The sequence below is a fragment of the Suncus etruscus genome, chromosome 1 (genome assembly GCF_024139225.1).
Source record: "Suncus etruscus isolate mSunEtr1 chromosome 1, mSunEtr1.pri.cur, whole genome shotgun sequence".
Taxonomy (NCBI): domain Eukaryota; kingdom Metazoa; phylum Chordata; class Mammalia; order Eulipotyphla; family Soricidae; genus Suncus; species Suncus etruscus.
The window spans coordinates 72,778,133-72,801,578 of NC_064848.1; the positions used below are offsets into that span (position 1 = coordinate 72,778,133).

The following is a 23,446-nucleotide window of genomic DNA, read 5'->3' on the forward strand; positions in this document are numbered from 1 at the left end:
ACATACCTGGTTGCTGTGATGTGGCCAGAAGTTACATGTGATACCAGGATCACAGAGAGCAGAAAAAACATGTAATCTACAAAGTCCTTCATAGTTAAATTTCAGATATACAGTGAATCAAGGCCATTCCCACTACCAGTGTCAACCTCCCTCCACCAATGATTTCAAAGTGCATCCTATACCACAATCCTTTGTCCCCTGGCTTGCTAGTATAACAGGCCCATTTAAGTTTAGATTGTTAAAGTTTAGGTCTCTTGGGGCCGGAGAGAGCACAGCGGTAGGACATTTGCCTTGCAATCAGAGGGACGGTGGTTCAAATCTCGGCATCCCATATGGTCCCCGAAGCCTGCCGGGGGAGATTTCTAAATGTAGAGACAGGAGTAGCCCCTGAGCACTGCCGGGTGTGACCCATAAACAACAACAACAAAAAACAAACAAAAAATGTTTAGGTTTCTTGATTTAGGTCAGTAGAAGAGGTGGCATTGGGGGGTTGAACTTTCAGTCTTATGCATGCAAGGCAGGTGTTTTAACCATCGAATCATTGCCCATCCCTGTCTTGAGTTTTAAATATTTTGTTTTATTAGATTCAAAGATAAGCATTCTTTACACTTTCCAGTATTTCGTAAAGGTTTAATTTAATTCTTGCAGTCCTATGAGGGATTATTATATACAATTTTACTTCTGGGAGCTAAGGTTTCTCAGAGAAAATTGAATAGTTGGTCAAGATCATATAGTTGCTTAATCAAATAATTGGAATTCTAAGTCTGGAACTCTTTCTAATTCATTTTGTGAAGTCCTTTGAAAACATTTTGAAAAATATTCTCTATCAGGTGCTCTGGTGCCATTTTACAGGGTTGTATAGATTTTTCTTTTATGTCTTTATGTCTGTCCTCTAGGTTCTGGTTACCTTCTATTCCATTCTTTCAATGTTAACTTTAAGGAATTGTAGGTAGAAATAAATCCAGACAGTGTTCAGGTTTTTTTAAAATTTATTTTCATTTATTTATTTTGGTTTTTGTGCCACACTCAGCGACGCTCAGGGATTACTCCTGGCTATGCTCTCAGAAATCACTCCCAGCTTGGGGACCATATGGGATGTTGGGGGATCAAACCGTGGTTCGTCCTAGGCTAGCGCCAGCAAGGCAGACAGATGCCTTATCGCTTGCGCCACTTCTCTGTCTCCTAGTTTATTTAATATTAAAATTTTGATTATATTGAATTACTTGCAAAATCTTTAATTACTTATTTTAAAGATCGTATAATACAAATTAAATTATAACTCACGTAGTTTTATAATCTGTTTTTTAAAACTTTATAATGGATCCCGGTTTTTTCATATTGCTTTTCCCACATGTTTTAATGGCTATATAGTAATATTTCTATAATAATATAATTCCTAGAGATGCATATTTAGGCTGTTTTTCATTTTGATATGATAAAAATAGTTTATGTGTGTATATATATGTATATATGATTTTTGGGCCATACCTGGCTGTACTCAGAGGTTTATTTCTGATTCTGTTCTCAGGGATCACTCTAGGGACCTTAATGTGGTAATTAAGGATTGAACCCAGTTGACCACATAGCAAGATAGTGTCTCTCTGCCATGCATATATATGTATTTTTTTCTTCTAGTGCTATTCTAATTTCTTAGAATAGAAGTTATATTATAGGACAAACAATGAGAACTTCCATATATATTCATCATGTTGTGAAAGGTTGCTAATAAAAGAGATAATGATCGATACTTAATATGGCACTTAAATGGATTATGTGCTGCTTTTTGTGCTTTATATTTATTTGATGCTTCATCAGCATTCTGAGGATAGTTGCGGTTCTTGTCCCTCTTTCACAGATGAGGGAATAGAAGTACAAGGTGGTAAATTACTAATGTCACATAATTGATGTCATAGAACCAGGTGGTTTTTGTGCTCCCTTCTAGGGTTTTCCTTTTAAATCCAAATTATACTCAATGCAAACTCATGATTTTATTTCTTTTGCTTCAGTCACTGCCAAAGTTGAAGTATTACCTATACTTACTGATCTTTATGGAGGCTACATCCAGCAGTGGTTGGGGACCAGCTGGGCCATACCTAGTGGTGCTGGTCAGGTAACAGATAGTGGTGGGTTTTGAAATTAGGGATTTGTACACTTAAGCTCTATCACCAGAGCCATAGCCCTGGCCCCAAGAAATCTCAGGATCCCCTCCTGGAAGTTCTTGGCAAATCAGGTTTCCGTGGAAGACCAGAGAATATTGTGCTTCTTTTTTTTTTTTTTTTGGTTTTTTTTTTTTTGGGCCACACCCGGCGGTGCTCAGGGGTTACTCCTGGCTGTCTGCTCAAAAATAGCTCCTGGCAGGCACGGGGGACCATATGGGACACCGGGATTCGAACCAACCACCTTTGGTCCTGGATCGGCTGCTTGCAAGGCAAACACCACTGTGCTATCTCCCCAGGCCCGAATATTGTGCTTCTTGAAACCAGCTCATTCTGGTGGTGCTCAGGAATCTTCAGGGCCAACCCTGGCAGAGTGTCGGAAGCTTCCAGTTCTGTATTCAGTATGTACAGGGATTTAACTAGGGTCAACTATATACATCTCCCTGTATTATCTCTTCAGCTCTTTTATCTGATGTAAAAGATTACTATTAGTAGTAATATAGATATGGGGCCATATCCAGTGATGCTCAGGGGTTACTCCTCACTCTGGTGGTGCTTGGGAGAACTACACGGGATTCCAGGGATTGAACCTGGGCTGGCTATGTGCAAGGCAAGCCCCCTACCTGCTGTACTATCTCTCCAGCTCCAAGTTCAACTTAAAAAATATATATAATTCATTAATTTAAACAATATTAACTAATATACAGGCATCACCACTGTCTACTAATTGTGGAACATTTCCATTAAACACTTGTTCCAAATTTCCAAACCTATCAACAGTTTAATTATTTTACTCTATTAAGAGATTTTGTTTACAAATTTACTTATTCTGTACATTTTGTATAAGTGGAGCCATATAATATGTGACCTTATGTCCCTGTCTTTCACTTTTTAAAAGAACCAGATGCTATATGCTGCAGCTTTTAATTGTTTTATTTGATTTTTTTTGGGGGCAACACCTGTTGGTGCTCAGGGGGTTACTTTTGGCTCTGCGCTCAGGAATCGCTCCTGGCTGGCTCGGGGGACCGTATAGGATAACAGAGATCGAACCTGGGTCTGCAGTGTGCAAGGCAAAGGCACTACCACTGTGTTATCACTCTGGCCCCAATTTTTTTCAGGGGTTACTCCTGGCTATGCGCTCAGATATTGCTCTTGGCTTGGGGGACCATATGGGACGCTGGGGATCGAATCCAGGCCCATCCTGGGCCAGCTGCATGTTAGGCAAATGCCCTACTGCTGCACTATTGCTCTGGCCCCGTCCGAGCCCTATTTTTTTTTTTTTTGGTTTTTGGGTCACACCCGGCAGTGCTCAGGGGTTACTCCTGGCTGTCTGCTCAGAAATAGCTCCTGGCAGGCACGGGGGACCAAATGGGACAATGGGATTCGAACCAACCACCTTTGGTCCTGGATCAGCTGTTTGCAAGGCAAACGCCACTGTGCTATCTCTCGGGGCCCCTATTTTTTTTTTTTACTGACTTTTTAAAATTTTCATTTTGATCATATTGGCTTACATATCTTTCACAGTAGTATTTTAGGTACATATTAACATTGAATCAGGGGAATACCCATCACCAAATTTGTCCTCCCCCATCCCCATTCTCTTCCTGCAACCCATATCCCCCACCAGCACCCTCTTCCCCCCCCCGCTAGAGTAGGTGGTCCCCTCTTTGACTAGCTTACTATTAGTGATCTTATATCTGTTTGGTCCTGGTACCCTCCCTTGTTTCCTCCTCTATTTGAGAGGCGGAGCTAGATAGTTCGAGTTATGTGGTTTTGTTTGAAGGAAAGAAAAGCAATAGAATTGGGTAAAAAAATAAATAAATAAAAGAAAAATCAAATAAGCTGAAAATGGGCGGAGTCCTTCTAGAGGCTTTCAACCTCAGTTTGAGAGAGAACATGAAAAAGGTAATTGAAACACCACAACAGTACAGAAAAAAATATCAAATTAAATATCCAGTGAGCACTACAGCAATAAAGACAAGCAGCACACAATAGTCTCGGTCCTGAAATCAAACCATGTGGAGTGCAAAAAGAAAGAGAAAGATAAAATAAAATAAAATTGGAGACATCAACTTCAATATCTACATCAAAATAAAGAAGTCAAAAAAAAAATCAATCAGGGCCTGGAGAGATAGCACAGCGGCTTTGCCTTGCAAGCAGCCAATCCAGGACCAAAGGTGGTTGGTTCAAATCCCATTGTCCCATTTGGTCCCCCATGCCTGCCAGGAGCTATTTCTTTTTTTTTTTTTTTTTTTGGTTTTTGGGCCACACCCCTTTGACGCTCAGGGGTTACTCCTGGCTATGTGCTCAGAAATCGCCCCTGGCTTGGGGGGACCATATGGGACGCCGGGGGGATCAAACCGCGGTCCTTCCTTGGCTAGCGCTTGCAAGGCAGACACCTTACCTCCAGCGCCACCTACCCGGCCCCCCAGGAGCTATTTCTGAGCAGACAGCCAGGAGTAACCCCTGAGTACCGCCGGGTGTGGCCCCCCCAAAACAAACAAACAAAAAACCCCCAAAAACAAAAATAAACAAAAAAATCAATCAATAAATATATATGTGGATAAAATTATTATTTTGTGCTTTTTTTTTTCTTCCCCCTCTGCATAGGTACAGTAACTATTGGGGATATTATAGAATTCCCTTGGCCTAGGAGATTCAGGGTTTCTCCACCCCTGAAGTATACTGTCATGGGATTAACTATATACTCCTTGCCAACTCCTATTTTTATCTGATTTAAAAGTAGTTCAAGTTGGAAAACAGGCAGTCAGGAAAATTATGGAATAAAACTCAAGTTACACAAAGATGTAGCTGTGCTTAATAATTTGGAGTATTTGCTTTCCAATTTTTTTTAAAGTAGCTAGTAAAACATAGGCTGTTGTAGAATTTTAAAAACCTGACTTCACAATGTAATGTACCAGGAGCCAGAGAGGTAGGTAGTACAGGTAATGTGCTTGCCTTGCATGCTGCTCTCTCTGATTTGAGTCCTAGCTTCACATATGGTGCTTCCTCCCCCTACTTCACACCCAGAACCACCAGGGCTGATTGCTGAGCACAGAGCCAAGTGTCAGCCCTGAGTACACACCAGAATTCACATTCTGAATGTTTCATGTCAGAAAATTAGGAGATTTTTTTCCATCATTATATTTAATAACTGCAGTTGCCAGATTTCGTTTATGGATATGTGAAAAGCAAGCATGGTAGTACGTTAAATAGGCTAGGAGAGTATATGAGGGAGAAAAAGGGTCTCAGTTGGAAGGATTGGAGGGAGGATTGGAAAGGTGGGCCTAGAAAGCTGCTATGTACCTTTAAGAACCAGTTGGAATTTCCCCCCCTACTTTTCTAATTCTGCAATAGATGTCCTCCCTCTCACCTTGCCTGGAGCATCCTTGATACAGCATTTAGAATTGAAGTAGGCTGCAAGGAGTGATCCTAGGTGTGGGGGTGGAGGATTGACATGATCAAAGTAGTGTTTAACAATGAGTAGTTTGGCAGTTAGTTGTATGCAGAAGGGGATGAAAAATATCAGAGTCAGATTCTTGTTAAATATGCTCTGTTAAATATAGCTTAGAGAAGTTTTAGTCATCTCCGCTGTTAATGCTTTATATTTAATATTGGTATAAACTAGTTGTGGTTTTATTTTCTGTAATAATGAAGTTTATTTTCTCATCTTATAGTAGATGACTAATGTGATATAGATAACTCACTAAACAAGTTGAAGAGAATTTAATTTCTAATTCATTTCCTTTGTTGGGTTGGTGAACATCTATGAAATAGATTGATTTTTTTTGTTTTGTTTTGGTTTTGGGCCACACCCGATGACGCTCAGGGATTACTCCTGGCTATGCACTCAGAAGTCATTCCTGGCTTGGGGGACCATATGGGACTCTGGGGATTGAACTGAGGTCCGTCCTGGGTCTGTCTTATGCAAGCAAGGCAAATGCCCTACAGCTGCTCTATCACTCTGGCCCTTGTTTGACTTTTTTTTTTTTTACCATGAAGGATATAGTAATTTGTATCATTTAAGATGCCCCTGAGATCAAAAACAAATGATTCTATTTTTTGGGGGGAGGCACACCCAGTGATACTCAAGGAGTATTCCTGGCTCTGAACAGGAATTATCCCTGATACTGTCTGGGGGACCATATGGGGTGCCAGGATACAACCCAGGTTGCCCCTGAGCAAGAGTCTACCCACTGTACTATCAATCTGGCCCCAGGAAATAATTATTTTTGTTTGGTTTTGGTTTCTGGGTCCTACCTGATGGTAATCAGGGCTTACTTTGGGGTCTTTGCTCAAGGATCACTCCTGGTGGGCTGGGGGAATCATATGTGGTGGCCTGAGATGGAATCTGGATCAGCCATTTGCAAGGCAAATGCCTTACTCATTGTACTATTGCTTTGGTCTCTTGAAAGCAAATGCTTCTTTGTTATTTATTTACCCTAGATTTTAAAGTTTTACCTAATAACAACATTTTTGAAAGGAATTATTTTTCTAAGAGGCAAGGAATTTGTATTGCTATCCGTGTTGACTCTCAAACTTATATAGCAAATTGCTCTTGTTGTGTTTGAAATCACATCTTCTCTTCAAAGCCATTCAGTAACTAATATAAACTTATAAACAGGAAAAAGCAATCTATTCTTCAGCTATTAGTATATAATATTAGTATAATGTGTTAGATGCATTAGGATAAATATATATGATATATGTTAAATATATATGATATATGTTATATAATATGTTAATATAGAATATAATCCCTATTACTATTTTTGTATATATTTTTTCATACATATCAGTGCATGAGTATGTGTGATTTTATCTTCTGTCCTTTTATTTTGTCTATCTGCCTTTCATTTACCAGTTTTTTAAAATTTTGTTTTGAAGGCCATATGTAGTGATTATTTGTGGCGGTGCTCAGGGAATCATGTGGTGTGGGGATTGAACTCAGGACAGTTTTGTGAAAGTTGAGCACCCTACCTACTGTAATGCCTGTCACTGCCCAGTATATTTTCATATTGCGACAACCTTTAAGTAGTTGTAGAATATCCCATGATTGTACCACACTGTTTTCTGCTGTGGGATATTTTGAAGGCTTGAGGACTTGAAGCATTTCCACTGGTTTCCTTGTTGAGATTGTAGGACTGTGATTTACAAAGATAGAGACAGGGTCAAGAATAAGCTAGGCTTGTTTGGCAGTGAAATGTTCCAGCAAGGAAATCTCTGTAATTGTATCGATGTGCTCCTCTTTCCTTTTTCTTTTAAAGTTGGCTTTTCCCAAATGCATTTTATAGCTAGATAATATAATAAACCCATGGAAACTGTCTTCTTACAGAGAAAGAAAGTTTGAATATGTCCAGTGGTGAATCAATAAGGGTTCAAGCAGAGCACACTTTGACAAGTACTTAGAGAATGTTAAAGACTTTTTCTAGCAGTGTTTTGAGGACTGGACACAGCCCTGGCAAAAGCACACTAAATGACTTTAATATGGTTGGGAACACCAGGGTTGAAGATGACAGTGCTGAGGAGAAACAGCTTGACCCAGTGCATACCTACTCCTGAGGCGAGAACAACTTATATCTAGTAGGATTCTAGGCACTGGAATCTTGGTTCCTTCAGATTCTAGTAGGTAGTTAATGAAGCAAAGTTTTTTTTTTTTTTTTTTTTTTTTTTGGGGGGGGGCCACACCCGGCGGTGCTCAGGGGTTACTCCTGGCTGTCTGCTCAGAAATAGCTCCTGGCAGGCACGGGGGACCATAAGGGACACCGGGATTTGAACCAACCACCTTTGGTCCTGGATCGGCTGCTTGCAAGGCCAACACGGCTGTGCTATCTCTCCAGGCCTAAAGTTTTTTTTTTTTAAATTCAGCTAATTATTTAGAACAGCATCTTTAAAATGTTTTTTATTATTTATATATATATATATATATATATATATATATATAAATTTTTTTTTTTTTGGTTTTTGGGTCACACCTGGTAGTGCTCAGGGGTGTGAGCCTTGCCTCCATGCTATCTCTCTGGCCCCCGCAAAGTTTTTAAAATGCATAAGGATCTTGCCTTATACGCTACCAACCTGGTTAGATCTCAGTATACATTTTGTCCCATGAGCCTAGGTAGAGTGATTCTGAGCACAGAGCCAGGAATAAATACTGAGCGCTGCAGGGTGTGGCCCAAAAACAAACAACAAAGTATGACTCATTAAGTGCATATGGTCTCCTGAATACAGAGCGAGGAGCAACTCCTAGGTATGCTCTGAACACCCCCTTAAAAATTGAGACACATTTTGTTTTTTGAGGGACAGGGTATGGTACTGTTATTTCAGGTGGTACTAAAGCAGCCTGGGGACCACTCTCAGTGATATGTGGTCAACCAGGTGGCTTGGTGTAGCTGTGACGAAGATCCTACTACATAGGCCCATTGGTGCCAGGGACTGCCAGGCTCAATGCTTTGGGAGGTCATATAGTACCAGGATGAAGCCTAGGTCCGTCTCTGCCTCTGTACTATTTCTTAGGCCCTAAGTTTTATTTGAGAGAGAGAGAGAGAGAGAGAGAGAGAGAGAGAGAGAGAGAGAGAGAGAGAGAGAGAGAGAGAGAGAGAGAGAGAGAGAGAGAGAGAGAGAGAGAGAGAGAGGAGAGAGAGAGGGAGAGGGAGAGGGAGAGGGAAGAGGGAGAGGGAGAGGGAGAGGGAGAGGGAGAGGGAGAGGGAGAGGGAGAGGGAGAGGGAGAGGGAGAGGGAGAGGGAGAGGGAGAGGGAGAGGGAGAGGGAGAGGGAGAGGGAGAGGGAAGGAGAGGAGAGGAGAGGAGAGAGAAGGTTTGGGGACCTTATTCAGAAGTACACAGGGGTTATTCCTAGCTTTTTGCTATAGAGTGATTTATGACAATGTAGGGGATTGTGTATAGTGTGGGAGATTTGAACTGGGGATTTGAACTGAGTCTTGGCGAAGGCCAAGTGCCTTATCTCCTGTACTCTCTCTGCTCTAATGATTTATTCTTAAAGACTTGTATGATGGGCAGCTTTGTACCTGGAGCAAAATATTTTTGTTTTAAACCGTCTTCTGAGTGCTCTGTGTAAAATATTTCTATTCAGATAATTGATTTTAGAGGGCCTTTGTAATGGCTCATCATTTTCGGCTCAGGAAGGCAGGTGTGTAATCATGGCCATCATTGACAGCTAGTAGAGTGCCCTCTTGATGGCTAGTCCTGTATAGAATACTTGAAAAGAAATAGCAGCCAGAAGATGATCTCAAAATAGAATTTCTTCTGTACCGAGCTTGAGCTAGGATAGTTCTTAAAAACTGTAGCTTTATCATGTGGATTACTATATTTCACAGTTACTTATTTTTTGGGGGTCTCATCCAAATGTGCTCAGGAAATAATCCTGGCTCTGATCTCAGGGATCATTCCTGGTGGTTTGGAGGACCCTAGGAGGTACCGGAAATTGAACCTGGATCAACCATGTATAAGGCAAGTGTTGTACACACTGTATTATCAATTTAACCTCCCACAAATTTTAGGATTTTTACTTTATAATATTTACTTGAGGGGATGGTGTGATAGTATAGCTGGTAGATCGATTGCTTGTAATGTGACTGACCTAGTTTTGATTCTCCATATGGTCCCTGGAACCTGCCAGGTGTGTTTCCTGAATACAGAGCCAAAACTAAGTCCTAAGCCCTGAGCACTGCTAGGTAGGGCTCCAAAATAAAACACAAAATTTTTATTTTTATTTTGAGCCCTTCGTGGGCTCAATTGTCCCTTGAGTGCAGAGTCACAGGAGTAAGTTCTGAGCATTGCTGACTGTGGTTCCTAATAAAAAGCCCTTTCAAACATTTATCTAGAATTTACATGTATCATGATGATGTAGATGAGCCAGTGACACATAGCTGATAGTATTTATATGTTTATTTCTTAAAACAATAAGAGTGCAAGGATGAAGTTTAAGCTGGGTGTGGTAATTCCTTAATTCTTTCCTCTTTCTGCATTCTTGCTTTTGTTTTTCTGCTTTCCCATTTTCAGCTTGTCTTTTTTATTTTTCCGCACCTAGAAGATGGCTGCTGCCATATTAGGAAAGGTATATGTTCTCCATGTAGGGGAGGAATTGAAGAACAAGAAAGAAAGGTCAGTACTTGTATGTGAATAGTGACACAGTGTAAGGGAAGCTGGGAAATAGAGATGGTTTGTTCCTGGATCAAAATTTTGGCTCCTTTTTTACTAAGCAGGAGGAAAATAGACTCATGTAAGAAATGAGCACAAATATGATTTATTCTGATTACACAATGAAGCTATCTAAAATATATAGTGATGAGCTGTGATTCAAGGTCTTGTGTTTTTATAGAATATTTGGAATTTTTCTACTAATAGTCATTTTTGGTTGCTTTTGGGTCACACCTGGTGATGCTCCAGGGTTAGTTCCAGTTTAGATCTTGGGTTTTGCCCTATGCAGTGCGTTTGGGACTATGCAGTGCTGGGGATGGACCTGTGCCTCCTGCATGCCAAACATGTGCTCCAGCCCTTTGCATTCTCTCTTCAGCCCTTTTATTTTTTGTTAGCCAACAAGTAAATGTTCTTAAATAATTTAGAAAGTTTCAGGCAGTGCTCTCAATCTTTTGATTGAGGCCACCTTTCAACTTTGTTTTCTTCTTGTGGCCCTCTGCCCTACCAGTTAATCCCTCCTTCAACTTGTGTTGTGATATCCCCCTCCATTTACATGATTTTCCCTTGGACTACTTTGGGAGCTTAGAGGGGACCATAGGGCCCCCTGAGAAATATAACAGGAAAAAGGGGTTAAAAGCAAGGAAACAGTTTCATTGACTTCATCCCTAGTGCTTGTATGTCTTATGGTTGCAGTGCATGTTGGGACACTTTGCTCAAACACTTCAAGTGTGTTCCCACGTACCTGACTGTGTGCTGGAGTCCTTGTACTCTATAATTGTTCTGAGGGTCCCAGCAAATTGAGCTGCAGAGATTTTGTTTTATGTATGCATGTAGGTGGCACCAGGGGTTGAACTCACAGCCTCTTGCTTGCCAGGCAGGTAATGTTTGGCTGTCTTGAGTCCCTGGAAATTAAGTTTTTATTTGATTTTAAAAAGGTACAGCATAAGGCTGGATACCTGTATTTTTTTTTTTTTTTTTTGGGTTTTTGGGCCACACCCAGCGGTGCTCAGGGATTACTCCTGGCTATCTGCTCAGAAATAGCTCCTGGCAGGCGCGGGGGACCATATGGGACACCGGGATTCGAACCAACCACCTTTGGTCCTGAATCGGCTGCTTGCAAGGCAAACACCGCTGTGCTATCTCTCCGGGCCCGGATACCTGTATTTTTAAAGAAAGTAATTTGGGTATCATTGGTTTTATTTATAATTACTTATAGTATAATATGTAATATATATTATATTATATTATATTATATTATATTATATTATATTATATTATATTATATTATATTATATTATATTATATTATATTATATTATATTATATTATATTATATTATATTATAATATATATTTTTTGGTTTTTGGGCCACATCCTGCAGCGCTTAGGAGTTATTTCTGGTTTGTACTCAGAAATTACTTTTGGTAGGCTCAGGGGACCAAATGGGATGCTAGGGATCAAACCCAGGCTAACCTTGTAAAAGGCAAATGCCTAGCTGCTGTGCTGTTGTTCTGGCCCTTGATATAATACTTTTGTATTTTTTTGGTTTTGGGTCACACTTGGCAGCGCTCAGGGGTTACTCCTGGCTCTATGCTCAGAAATCGCTCCTGGCAGGCTCGGGGACCATATGGGATGCTGGGATTCGAACCACTGTCCTGCATGCAAGGCATCCATGCTATCTCTTTGGCCCCACTTTTTTGTTTTTTGTTTTTGGGTCACAACTAGCAGTGCTCAGGGGTCACTCCTGGCTCTGCACTCAGAAATTGCCCCTGGCATGCTCGGCGGACCATATGGGATGCTGGGAATCAAATTAGTGTCCATCCTGGATTGGCTTCGTGCAAGGCAAATGCCCTACTGCTGTGCTATCTCTCCAGCCCCTGCTGATGTAATACTTTTGATATTACTTTTTGTGAACAATTAAAATATTTTTCAATGACGTCTATAAAATTTTTTGGGGGGTTGTCTCAGGACCCACTCCTGGCGGGGGTACTTGCTGGAGATTGAGCCCTAGTCTGCTGTATGCAAGGCAAGCTCTGTATCTGTGTCTGTCTAGTGCAGCCCTTCTAAATTTTTTATGATCTTTCATTAGTTTTGTAATAAAAAAGTTTTACTAATTTTTCAAAGTCAACTCAAATCTTTTAAAAACTGCACTCTGCTTCCAATCCACTTGAAACTCCTGGAGAATTCATATCCTATATATTATGTTCTTAAATTATAGCCTATATTGAATTTATTGTCCTATATATTATCAAGATCATAACTTTTTTTTTTTTTTTTTTTTTTTTTTTTTTTGGCTTTTGGGCCACACCCGGCGGTGCTCAGGGGTTACTCCTGGCTGTCTGCTCAGAAATAGCTCCTGGCAGGCACGGGGGACCATATGGGACACTGGGATTCGAACCAGCCACCTTTGGTCTTGGATTGGCTGCTTGCAAGGCAAACGCCCCGCTGTGCTATCTCTCTGGGCCCAAGATCATAATTCTTTTTTTTTTTTTTTTTTTTTTTTTTTTTTGTGGTTTTTGGGTCACACCCGGCAGTGCTCAGGGGTTATTCCTGGCTCCAGGCTCAGAAATTGCTCCTGGCAGGCACATTCTTAACTTATCAATTTTAGTATTGTATTTGATACAGTAGATACTTGCTTCGTAATCATTTCAGTAATCATGTTTAACACATTATTCACATGAAAGCAGTATGAATTCAGTAGCAAGATTGGTGTGAAATAAAACATGACTAATAACCAGTGTGATCAGAATTTCATAACTTTTATTCTTGCCTATTAAACTTTAACTATTCTCTTTCCCTGAATGCTCTCCACCCACCCGTATTCCTCTCTCATTTATTCTTTTTTTTTTTTGGGGGGGGGGGTTTGGGCCACACCCAGCGGTGCTCAGGGGTTACTCCTGGCTATCTGCTCAGAAATAGCTCCTGGCAGGCACGGGGGACCATATGGGACACCGGGATTCGAACCAACCACCTTTGGTCCTGAATCGGCTGCTTGCAAGGCAAACGCCACTGTGCTATCTCTCCGGGCCCTCTCATTTATTCTTGATGTTAACAAATATGGTTTGATGTGGGCTCATTAGTGTGTTCTGGTCATTACCATATGACATGCCTTTTTATTTTTATTTATTTTTGGTTTTGAGTCATACCTGGCAAGGTTACTCCTGGCTCTGTGCTCAGGCATCATTCCTGGCAGCTCGGGACCATATGGGATGCTGGGAATCAAACCCGGGTTGGCCATGTGCAAGGCAAATGCCCTTCCCTCTGTGGTCCCGACAAAGTTTTTCTTCCTGTAGCTTGTATTAGTACTTCTTGTGCTGGACAATAGAGTCTCTTTAGCCTGTGCTGTCATCTTGCAAGGGAAACCTGTTAAGATTTCCCAGCTCCTTCCTGCTCTTTCTGTTATATTGTGTCATGTGTCCAGTGCAGCAGTGTTCTTTAAAATTTCTTGTTCCATTTGGAGATTTTAGTGAAAGCCATTCTTCAGCTTCTCATTATAGCCACCTGATAGCATGAAGAGCTCTTCATATTGGGCTGGGAAGTATTATAAGCAAATGATAGATATTAGTCGTTGCTTAAGCTTTATTGGACTAAGCTTTTTTTAGCCTGTTTTTATTAAGAATGATTGTTCACCTAAAGTTCTCCTTAATTCCTCACTCAAATAGATCCCTGAAAACACATCTGTTTCCAGATATGTAGGGCATAGGTGGTTTAGGTTCTAGATTACCATCCCATTGTCACCCCTTAAGTTTTGGTAATACCCAGCGACAGGAATTACTCCTTACTCTGCACTTAAGAGTTACTCCTGGTGGTGCTTGGGAGACCATCTGGGATGACTGAGATAGAATCCATTGATTCTAGGTCAACTGCATACAAGGCAAAAAGCTTTACCCATTCTACTATCATTCTGGTTACCTCCCACCCCTATATTTATTTTTGGTTTCATACCTGGTGGTGTTCCAGGACTACTCTCAACTCAGTGCTTGGGGGTTGCTACCAGTGGCAGATGAAAGAACAGGCAGTGTTAGAAATGAAATCCAGGTTTCCCACATGCAAGATGTGCTCATCCTGCTGTGCTCTCTCCTGCCCGGTCTCATTGTATCTTAAAATTATAGTAGTTGGGGCCCGAAGAGATAGCACAGCGGTGTTTGCCTTGCAAGCAGCCGATCCAGGACCAAAGGTGGTTGGTTCGAATCCCGGTGTCCCATATGGTCCCCCATGCCTGCCAGGAGCTATTTGTGAGCTGACAGCCAGGAGTAACCCCTGAGCATCGCCGGGTGTGGCCCAAAAACAAACAAAAAAAAAAAGTAGTTGAAACACAATTCAGTGGTCAGAAAGATAAGTACAGTAGATTTGCCTTGCATGTGGCTGACCCAAGTTCTATATTGAATGCCACATCTGGCCCCCTGCCATGAGTGATCTCTGAGCACAGAGCTGGGAATAAGCCTTGCGCACCGCTGGATATGTTCCCAAACCAAAAGAAAAATAAAAAACAACTCAAAACAGATAATCCCAAAGAATCTCAAACCATGATAGCAAGGAGCAATAACTCAGGATGATCTTGACTTATAGACAAAATAAAAACATTATTGTTCTTAAAACAAAAACATTATTGTTCTTTTTAAAAGTGTCTTATTGGATGGGAACAGAGAGATAGCACATTGGTAGGGTGGTTTCCTTGCACCAGCCGACCCAGGATGGACCCGAACCCAAGTTCGATTCCTGGCAACCTATATGGTCCCCCAAGGCTGCCAGAAGCAATTTCTGAGCGAAGAGCCAAGAGTAACTCCTGAGTGCTGCCCAGTGTGCCCCCCCAAAAAAGTGTCTGATTGCTCTCTTTTTTCAGCAATTATTATTATTATTATTATTATTTTGTTTGTTTGTTTTTGGGGCACACCCGGCAGCACTCAGGGGTCACTCCTGGCTCCATGCTCAGAAATCGCCCCTGGCAGGGACGGGACCATATGGAATGCCGGGATTCTAACCACCGTCCTTATGCATGAAAGGCAAACGCCTTACCTCCGGCCCCAGCAATTATTTTTTTGATATTTGGGTTACATACAGCTGTGCTGAGGGCTTTCTTTAGACACTCAGGGAATATTTCTGGTGGTGCTGGGAACCATATGAAGTGCCTGGGTTCACCTTGTGCCAGGCATGGGCTGTTTCTCTGATCCCTTTAAGCAGTTTAAATTCTAGTGAAATTTTTAATCTCTCTCATTCTGTGCATATAAATGCTCTATATACATTTATTGTATGAAATTTAGGTTAACCTTATAATTCTTTTGTAATTAAAATAATTAGTCAAAAGTGAATAATCATCCAAAATTTTATTATGGAGACCAAAAGAGCTACAGTTCCATTTAATTATGATATTTGTTATTCTCAAAAGTAAATCATTAGAAAAATAATTTAGACTATTGAGACAGTAGTAAGTTATGTTAAACTGTTAGTATGTTAAGCTGGCCAAAATAGAAAACTTTCATAGAGTTGCCTTTTAGAATTGTGTTAAATCCTGATAATTTAAATTTCAATTTGATGTGGGTTACTTTTGGGTTACTTTTAGACATGCTATGTGAAATTCTGTTTGGGGAATACTGAATCCTTTCTGTTCTAAACAACTTTTTGTGGCTTATTTGTGTGTGTGTGTGTGTGTATGTGTGTGTATGTGTGTGTGTGTGTGTGGTGTAACAACAAGGTGGGTGTAACTGAGAATTAGTTCAAACCGAGGTTTTATAATATTTGCATTTTGTATTTTAGGCCTTATTTTATTTGTGAATGAGATGCTTAACACATTTTAAGGATATATATTTTCATATACATGAAACTTTTTACTTTTTTACAGAATTAAACGTGAGGGACTCTGATGTGAGAAGCTGTGATGAGGCATCTTGTAAATATGGAGGAGTCTGTAAAGAAGATGGAGATGGCTTGAAATGTGCATGCCAGTTTCAGGTGAGGAAAACCAAACCTACGGAGGAAGTTGGTACCTTTTCCATAATTATACTTCTACAGTTCCACATTAGAAAGCTTAAAATACGGGATCAGAGAGATAGCATGGAGGCAGGGTGTTTGCCTTGCATGCAGAAGGACAGTGGTTTGAATCCCGGCTTCCCATATGGTCCTTTGAGAGTGCCAGGGGCAATTTCTGAGTGTAGAAGCAGGAGTAACCCCTGAGTGCTGCTGGGTGTGACCCAAAAACCAAAAAAAAAAAAAAAAGAAGCTTAAAATACTCTTTTTTTTCTTTATTTAATCTTGATTACAAATATGATTGTGATTAGGTTTCAGTCATGTAAAGAACACCCCCTTCACCAGTGTAACATTCCTACTACCAATGTCCCAAATGTCCCTCCATCCCACTCCAGCCCCACCTGTACTCCAGACAGGCTTTACAGTTCCCTCATTCATTCACATGATTATGGTAGTTCTCTGTGTAGTTATTTCTATAACTGCACTCACCACTCTGTGGTGAGCTTCATGAAGTGAGCTGGAAGTTTCACCCCTCCTCTCATTGTCACTGAGGATTGTTGCAAAAATGACTTATTTTTCTTAAAATCCATAGATGAATGAGACTATTCTGCGTCTCTCTCTCTCCCTCTGACTTATTTCACTCAGCATGATAGATTCCATATACATCCATGTATAGGAGAATTTCATGACTTCATCTCTCCTGATGGCTGCATAATATTCCATTGTGTATATATACCACAGTTTCTTTAGCCATTCGTCTGTTGAAGGGCATCTTGGTTGTTTCCAGAGCCTGGCTATTGTGAATAGTGCTGCAATAAATATAGGTGTGAGGAAGGTGTTTTTGTATTGTATTCTTGTATTCTTAGAGTATATCTCTAGGAGTGGAATAGCTGGGTCGAATGGGAGCTCAATTTCCAGATTTTGGAGGAATCTCCATATCGTTTTCCATAGAGGTTGGACTAGATGGCATTCCCACCAGCAGTGGATAAGAGTTCCTTTCTCTCCACATCCCCGCCAGCACTGATTGTTCTCATTCTTTGTGATGTGTGCCAATCTCTGTGGTGTGAGATGGTATCTCATCATTGTTTTGATTTGCATCTCTCTGATGATTAGTGATGAGGAGCATTTTTTCATGTGCTTTTTGGCCATTTGTATTTCATTTTTATCAAAGTGTCTGTTCATTTCTTCTCCCCATTTTTTGATGGGATTAGATGTTTTTTTCTTGTAAAATTCTGTCAGTGCCCTGTATATTTTGGATATTAGCCTCTTATCTCTTATCTGATGGGTGTTGGGTGAATAGTTTCTCCCACACGATGGGTGGCTCTTGTATCCTGGGCACTATTTTCTTTGAGGTGCAGAAGCTTCTCAAGGGAGATGGTTTCACAGCACAATGATTTTCCCTTTTTATTTATTTATTTATTTATTTATTTATTTATTTATTTATTTATTTATTCTTTTTTTGGGGGGCCACACCCGGCGGTGCTCAGGGGTTACTCCTGGCTGTCTGCTCAGAAATAGCTCCTGGCAGGCACTGGGACCATATGGGACACCGGGATTCGAACCAACCACCTTTGGTCCTGGATTGGCTGCTTGCAAGGCAAACGCCGCTGTGCTATCTCTTTGGGCCCTTCTCCAGTCCTTTTAAGGATTTTATTTGTTTGTTTGTTTTTGCTCATACCTGGCAGCATTCAGGGGTTACTACTGGCTCTGTGTTCAGAAATTGAGCCTGGCAGGCACAGGGGACCATATGGGATGCCGGGATTTGAACCACCCGCCATCCTGGATTGGCTGCTTGCAAGGCAAATGCTACACTGCTGTGCCATCTCTCTGGCCCCCTTTTAAAGATTAAAAAAAAAAAAGAAGAAACAAACAGATGTGAGGGAAGAGAAAGAAAGGAAGTATGCATTCAAGAGAGAATTTGGATGTCTTTAAAGTGGAAATCAAACAAATAGATAAGAAGAGATGTTTAAAGAACACAAACTTGCTCTTCAAGAGCAAGCATGAAAGCAGTTTTTTTAAAAAGTGTTTTGATTACTTAAATTAAAAACGTGCCATATGTCTGTTGATATGTTTTGAATTGATATTTCACATTCTCTGCCAGTTGTTCTGTGATATTTTATTTTTCCTAGTCTTGAATTGTAAAACAATGATGGGCAAGGGGCTGGAGTAATAGTACAGTGTGAGTGTATTTGCCTCACCCGCAGCTGACCTGTTTTCAATCCCACCACTCCATATGATCCCCTGAGCCTACCAGGAGTGATCGCTGAACATCACAGATGTGGCTCAATCTCCCTTCTCCACCCCCAAAAAAGATGTGTGTTTAATGGACAGTGGCAATAGACCCTGAGATTTATTCTGCAAAACTAAGTTTTCATAGGAAGTGGGGTGGGCTTTTTGACATTGGTAGAGGAAAGTGGATATTCTGGAGGTGAGTTTGTCATATTGGAGCACTGTATTACATGAAATTCTTTGATTAATAGTATTGTAACTCAATGCCTCAGTAGAAATGGGAAAAGGAAATGAAGATTTATGTATGTACATCATATACAATACACTATTTGGTATTTATAAGTATATGTAGGCTAAATATTTTATAGCCTTGAACTAACCTAAATATATACGCACATTACATATGTAACTATAAAAATTCATCTCCTCAAAATGGTATGTGATAGATCAGAAAGGCAGTACGTGGTTAAATTTGCCTTGTATGTGACTGACCCTGGCTTGGTCCTCAATACTACATAATATCCCTTGAACCCCACTCGGAGTGATAACTGAGGATAGAGCTGGTAGCAGTCTCTGAGTACATCCTAGTGTAGCCCACCTTAACCCACCCCAACTATATATAATGTATATGGAAGTTTATAAAACTTAAGCTCAAAAAAATAAGAAATAGTTTTGGTTTTTCAAATTTATATATGTATATGTACACATATACTTTACACACATAAAAATAATGTATAAGTTGGCTAGAGTGATAGCATAGTGGTTAGGGGGTTTGCCTTGTTTGCAGCTGATCCAGGACCAACCTGGGTTCGATCCCCAGCATCCCATAAGGTCCCCCAGCCTGACAGGCGAGATTTCTGAGTGCATAGCAAGGAGTAACTCCTGAGCTGACTGGTGTGGCCCCAAAACAAAACAAAAAAAAAAGTATAAGGAAATATAGAATAATTAAAATGTATATTTCTTTCCACTGCAAACTTTTTTTTTTTATTTAAACACCTTGATTACATACATGATTGTGTTTGGGTTTCAGTCATGTAAAGAACGCCACCCATCACCAGTGCAACATTCCCACCACCAATGTCCCAAGTCTCCCTCCTCCCCACCTAACCCCTGCCTGTACTCTAAACAGGCTCTCCATTTCCCTCATACATTCTCATTATTAGGAAAGTTCAGAATGTAGTTATTTCTCTAACTAAACTCATCACTCTTTGTGGTGAGCTTCCTGAGGTGAGCTGGAACTTCCAGCTCTTTTCTCTTTTGTGTCTGAAAATTATTATTGCAAGAATGTCTTTCATTTTTCTTAAAACCCATAGATGAGTGAGACCATTCTGCGTTTTTCTCTCTCTCTCTCTGACTTATTTCACTCAGCATAATAGATTCCGTGTACATCCATGTATAGGAAAATTTCATGACTTCATCTCTCCTGACAGCTGCATAATATTCCATTGTGTATATGTACCACAGTTTCTTTAGCCATTCATCTGTTGAAGGGCATCTTGGTTGTTTCCAGAGTCTTGCTATGGTAAATAGTGCTGCAATGAATATGGGTGTAAGGAAGGGGTTTTTGTACTGTATTTTTGTGTTCTTAGGGTATATTCCTAGGAGTGGTATAGCTGGATCATATGGGAGCTCGATTTCAAGTTTTTGGAGGAATCTCCATATCGCTTTCCATAAAGGTTGAACTAGACGGCATTCCCACCAACAGTGGATAAGAGTTCCTTTCTCTCCACATCCCCGCCAACACTGTTTATTCTCATTCTTTGTGATGTGTGCCATTCTCTGTGGTGTGAGGTGGTATCTCATCGTTGTTTTGATTTGCATCTCCCTGATGATTAGTGATGTGGAGCACTTTTTCATGTGTCTTTTGGCCATTTGTATTTCATTTTTGTCAAAGTGTCTGTTCATTTCTTCTCCCCATTTTTTGATGGGATTAGATGTTTTTTTCTTGTAAAGTTCTGTCAGTGCCTTGTATATTTTGGAGATTAGCCCCTTATCTGATGGGTATTGGGTGAATAGTTTCTCCCACTCAGTGGGTGGCTCTTGTATCCTGGGCACTATTTCCTTTGAGGTGCAGAAGCTTCTCAGCTTAATATATTCCCATCTGTTAATTTCTGCTTTCACTTGCTTGGAGAGTGCAGTTTCCTCCTTGAAGATGCCTGTAATGTCCTGGAGTGTCTTGCCTATGTGCTGTTCTATATATCTTATGGTTTTGGGGCTGATATCGAGGTCTTTAATCCATTTGGATTTTACCTTCGTACATGATGATAGCTGGGGGTCTAAGTTCAATTTTTTGCAAGCAACTATCCAATTGTGCCAACACCACTTGTTGAAGAGGCTTTCTTTGCTCCATTTAGGATTTCTTGCTCCTTTATCAAAAATTAGGTGATTGTATGTTCGGGGAACATTTTCTGAGTATTCAAGCCTATTCCACTGATCGGAGGGCCTGTCCTTATTCCAATACCATGCTGTTTTGATAACTATTGCTTTGTAGTACAGTTTAAAGTTGGGGAAAGTAATTCCTCCCATATTCTTTTTCCCAATGATTGCTTTAGCTCTTCGAGGGTGTTTATTGTTCCAAATGAATTTCAAAAGTGTCTGATCCACTTCTTTGAAGAATGTCATGGGTATCTTTAGAGGGATAGCATTAAATCTGTATAATGCCTTGGGGAGTATTGCCATTTTGATGATGTTAATCCTGCCAATCCACGAGCAGGGTATGCATTTCCATTTCCGCGTGTCCTCTCTTATTTCTTGGAGCAGAGTTTTATAGTTTTCTCTGTATAGGTCCTTCACATTTTTAGTCAAGTTGATTCCAAGATATTTGAGTTTGTGTGGCACTATTGTGAATGGGGTTGTTTTCTTAATGTCCATTTCTTCCTTATTACTGTTGGTGTATAGAAAGGCCATTGACTTTTGTGTGTTAATTTTGTAGCCTGCCACCTCACTGCAAACTTCTAACTTCTCTTCTCAGGCAAAGCCTTACTACTTTTTTATTTATCTTTCCTTTTAGAAACAATTTGCGTGTGGTACAAATATATAGATGCTTTACTTCCTTTTTTTTTTTTTTTTTTTTTTAATTTGGGTCACACCCGACAGCACTCAGGGTTCACTCCTGGCTCCACGCTCAGAAATCGCTCCTGGCAGGCTCAGGGGATCATACGGGATGCTGGGATTCGAACCAATGACCTTCTGCATGAAAGGCAAATGCCTTACCTCCATGCCATCTCTCCGGCTCCTACTTCCTTTTTTAAAGTACTAAATCATTTAATAGTATCTACCTTAGAGATTGTTCTTTTTTAGTTTGTATGGTTTACAAAATTCTGTACTTTTAACGACATTGTCATTTTTACTTTATGAAAAACACTTCACTTTTTCAGTATGGTTTTGCCTTTTTTTTTTTTTTTTGGTTTTTAGTTTTTGGGTCACACCTGACAGTGCTCAGGAGTTACTCAGAAGTCATTCCTGACAGGCTCGAGGGACCATATGGGATGCTGGAATTCGAACTAGGGTCTGTCCTGTATTGGCCATATGCAAGGCAAACGCCTTACCACTGTGCTATCACTCTGGTCCCTGGTTTTGCTTTTTATCAAGTGAAAGTTTTTTCCTGGGCTGGAGTACACACAGCGGTAGGGCATTTGCCTTGCATGTGGCCAACCTGGATGGACCCATGTTTGATTCCCGGCATCCCATATGGTCCCCTGAGCCTGCCAGGAGTGATTTCTGAGCACAGAGCCAGAAGTGTAACCTCTGAGTGCTACCTGGGGTGCCCCCCCAAACAAACACACAAACAAAACAAAAAAAACCCCAAAACAAAGTCTTTTCCTGAAATTATAAGAAAATCATTTTTTATTTTTTTGGGGGTGTGTTATGCTCATACCCTTGGTGACTACTCCTGACTGTCATTTGGGGATGTTTCCAGCAATTACTGGAGGAATTGTATCTAGGCTTCGTTGCATGCACAGCATACCCTTTGCTCTATCTCTTTAGCCCAGAAATAGTCTTCTTTTTTTTTTTTTTTTTTTTTGTTTTGTTTTTGGGCCACACCCGGTGACGCTCAGGGGTTCCTCCTGGCTATGCGCTCAGAAGTCGCTCCTGGCTTGGGGGACCATATGGGACGCCGGGGGATCGAACCGCGGTCCGTCTCCTAGGCTAGCGCAGGTAAGGCAGGCACCTTACCTCGAGCGCCACCGCCCGGCCCCCAGAAATAGTCTTCTATTTTTCAAACTTAACTTGAATAGCGTGAAAATCTTCTCATGATTTGTCTGTATTCCTGGCATTTTTACCTTGTGGCAAAGCAGGGAAGGGAAAAAAATTAGAAGTTGAGATCAGTAGATATTTAATCCAGCACTTGCTCTCTGTTAGGAGATAGGCTGTATGCTGGATATAAAGAGGTTTGAAGACAAGTCTCTTGCCTTGTAGAAGCAAACTGCCCTAGGGCTTACAGCATGATTTGATCCTGCTGCTGAGTAAACCTTCCTTTGACTACTCTGCCTTTTTTAGAAGCTGGTAAATGTGTTCAAGTTGCACTGAGGTTTCTTGCCAACTGCACAATGACTGCATTGCTCACTAACTACTTCTGTATCTTTTATTAGGAAAATACTCTTATATTTCAGTATCCTTTGGTATTAATATAAGCACCTTCCTGAGGCCTAATTTAAACACCTAATAGATAACAGCAGGATTTTAAAGTCTAAAATTACTTTCTTCAGTTTGTTAAAAAAACAAACAGACTTATTTTTGCCACATACATAACTAAGCTACTCTTTATTTTACATGAAGAAAAATGACCAATGTTAAATCTTTCCTGAATATTTGGGTCATATAAAATAGCATTTCTGATTTTATATTTTCTTTTTCTGTAATTGTTTTTTATTTTTTTTTGTTTGTTTTGGGTCACACCCAGTAGTGCTCAGGGGTTACTCCTAGGTCTGCGCTCAGAAATC

The 23,446-nt window shown here is 40.5% G+C and overlaps 1 protein-coding gene across 1 annotated transcript in view; it reads left to right on the forward strand.

The window, feature by feature from the left end:
• LOC126003806 (myb/SANT-like DNA-binding domain-containing protein 3) overlaps positions 1–23,446 on the forward strand; it is a 180,070-nt gene that overhangs the window by 93,567 nt on the left and 63,057 nt on the right. Inside the window, exon 2 of the mRNA XM_049770165.1 lies at positions 16,150–16,259. Coding sequence (XP_049626122.1) covers positions 16,150–16,259 — 110 coding nt within the window. The remainder of the gene's footprint in view (positions 1–16,149; positions 16,260–23,446) is intronic.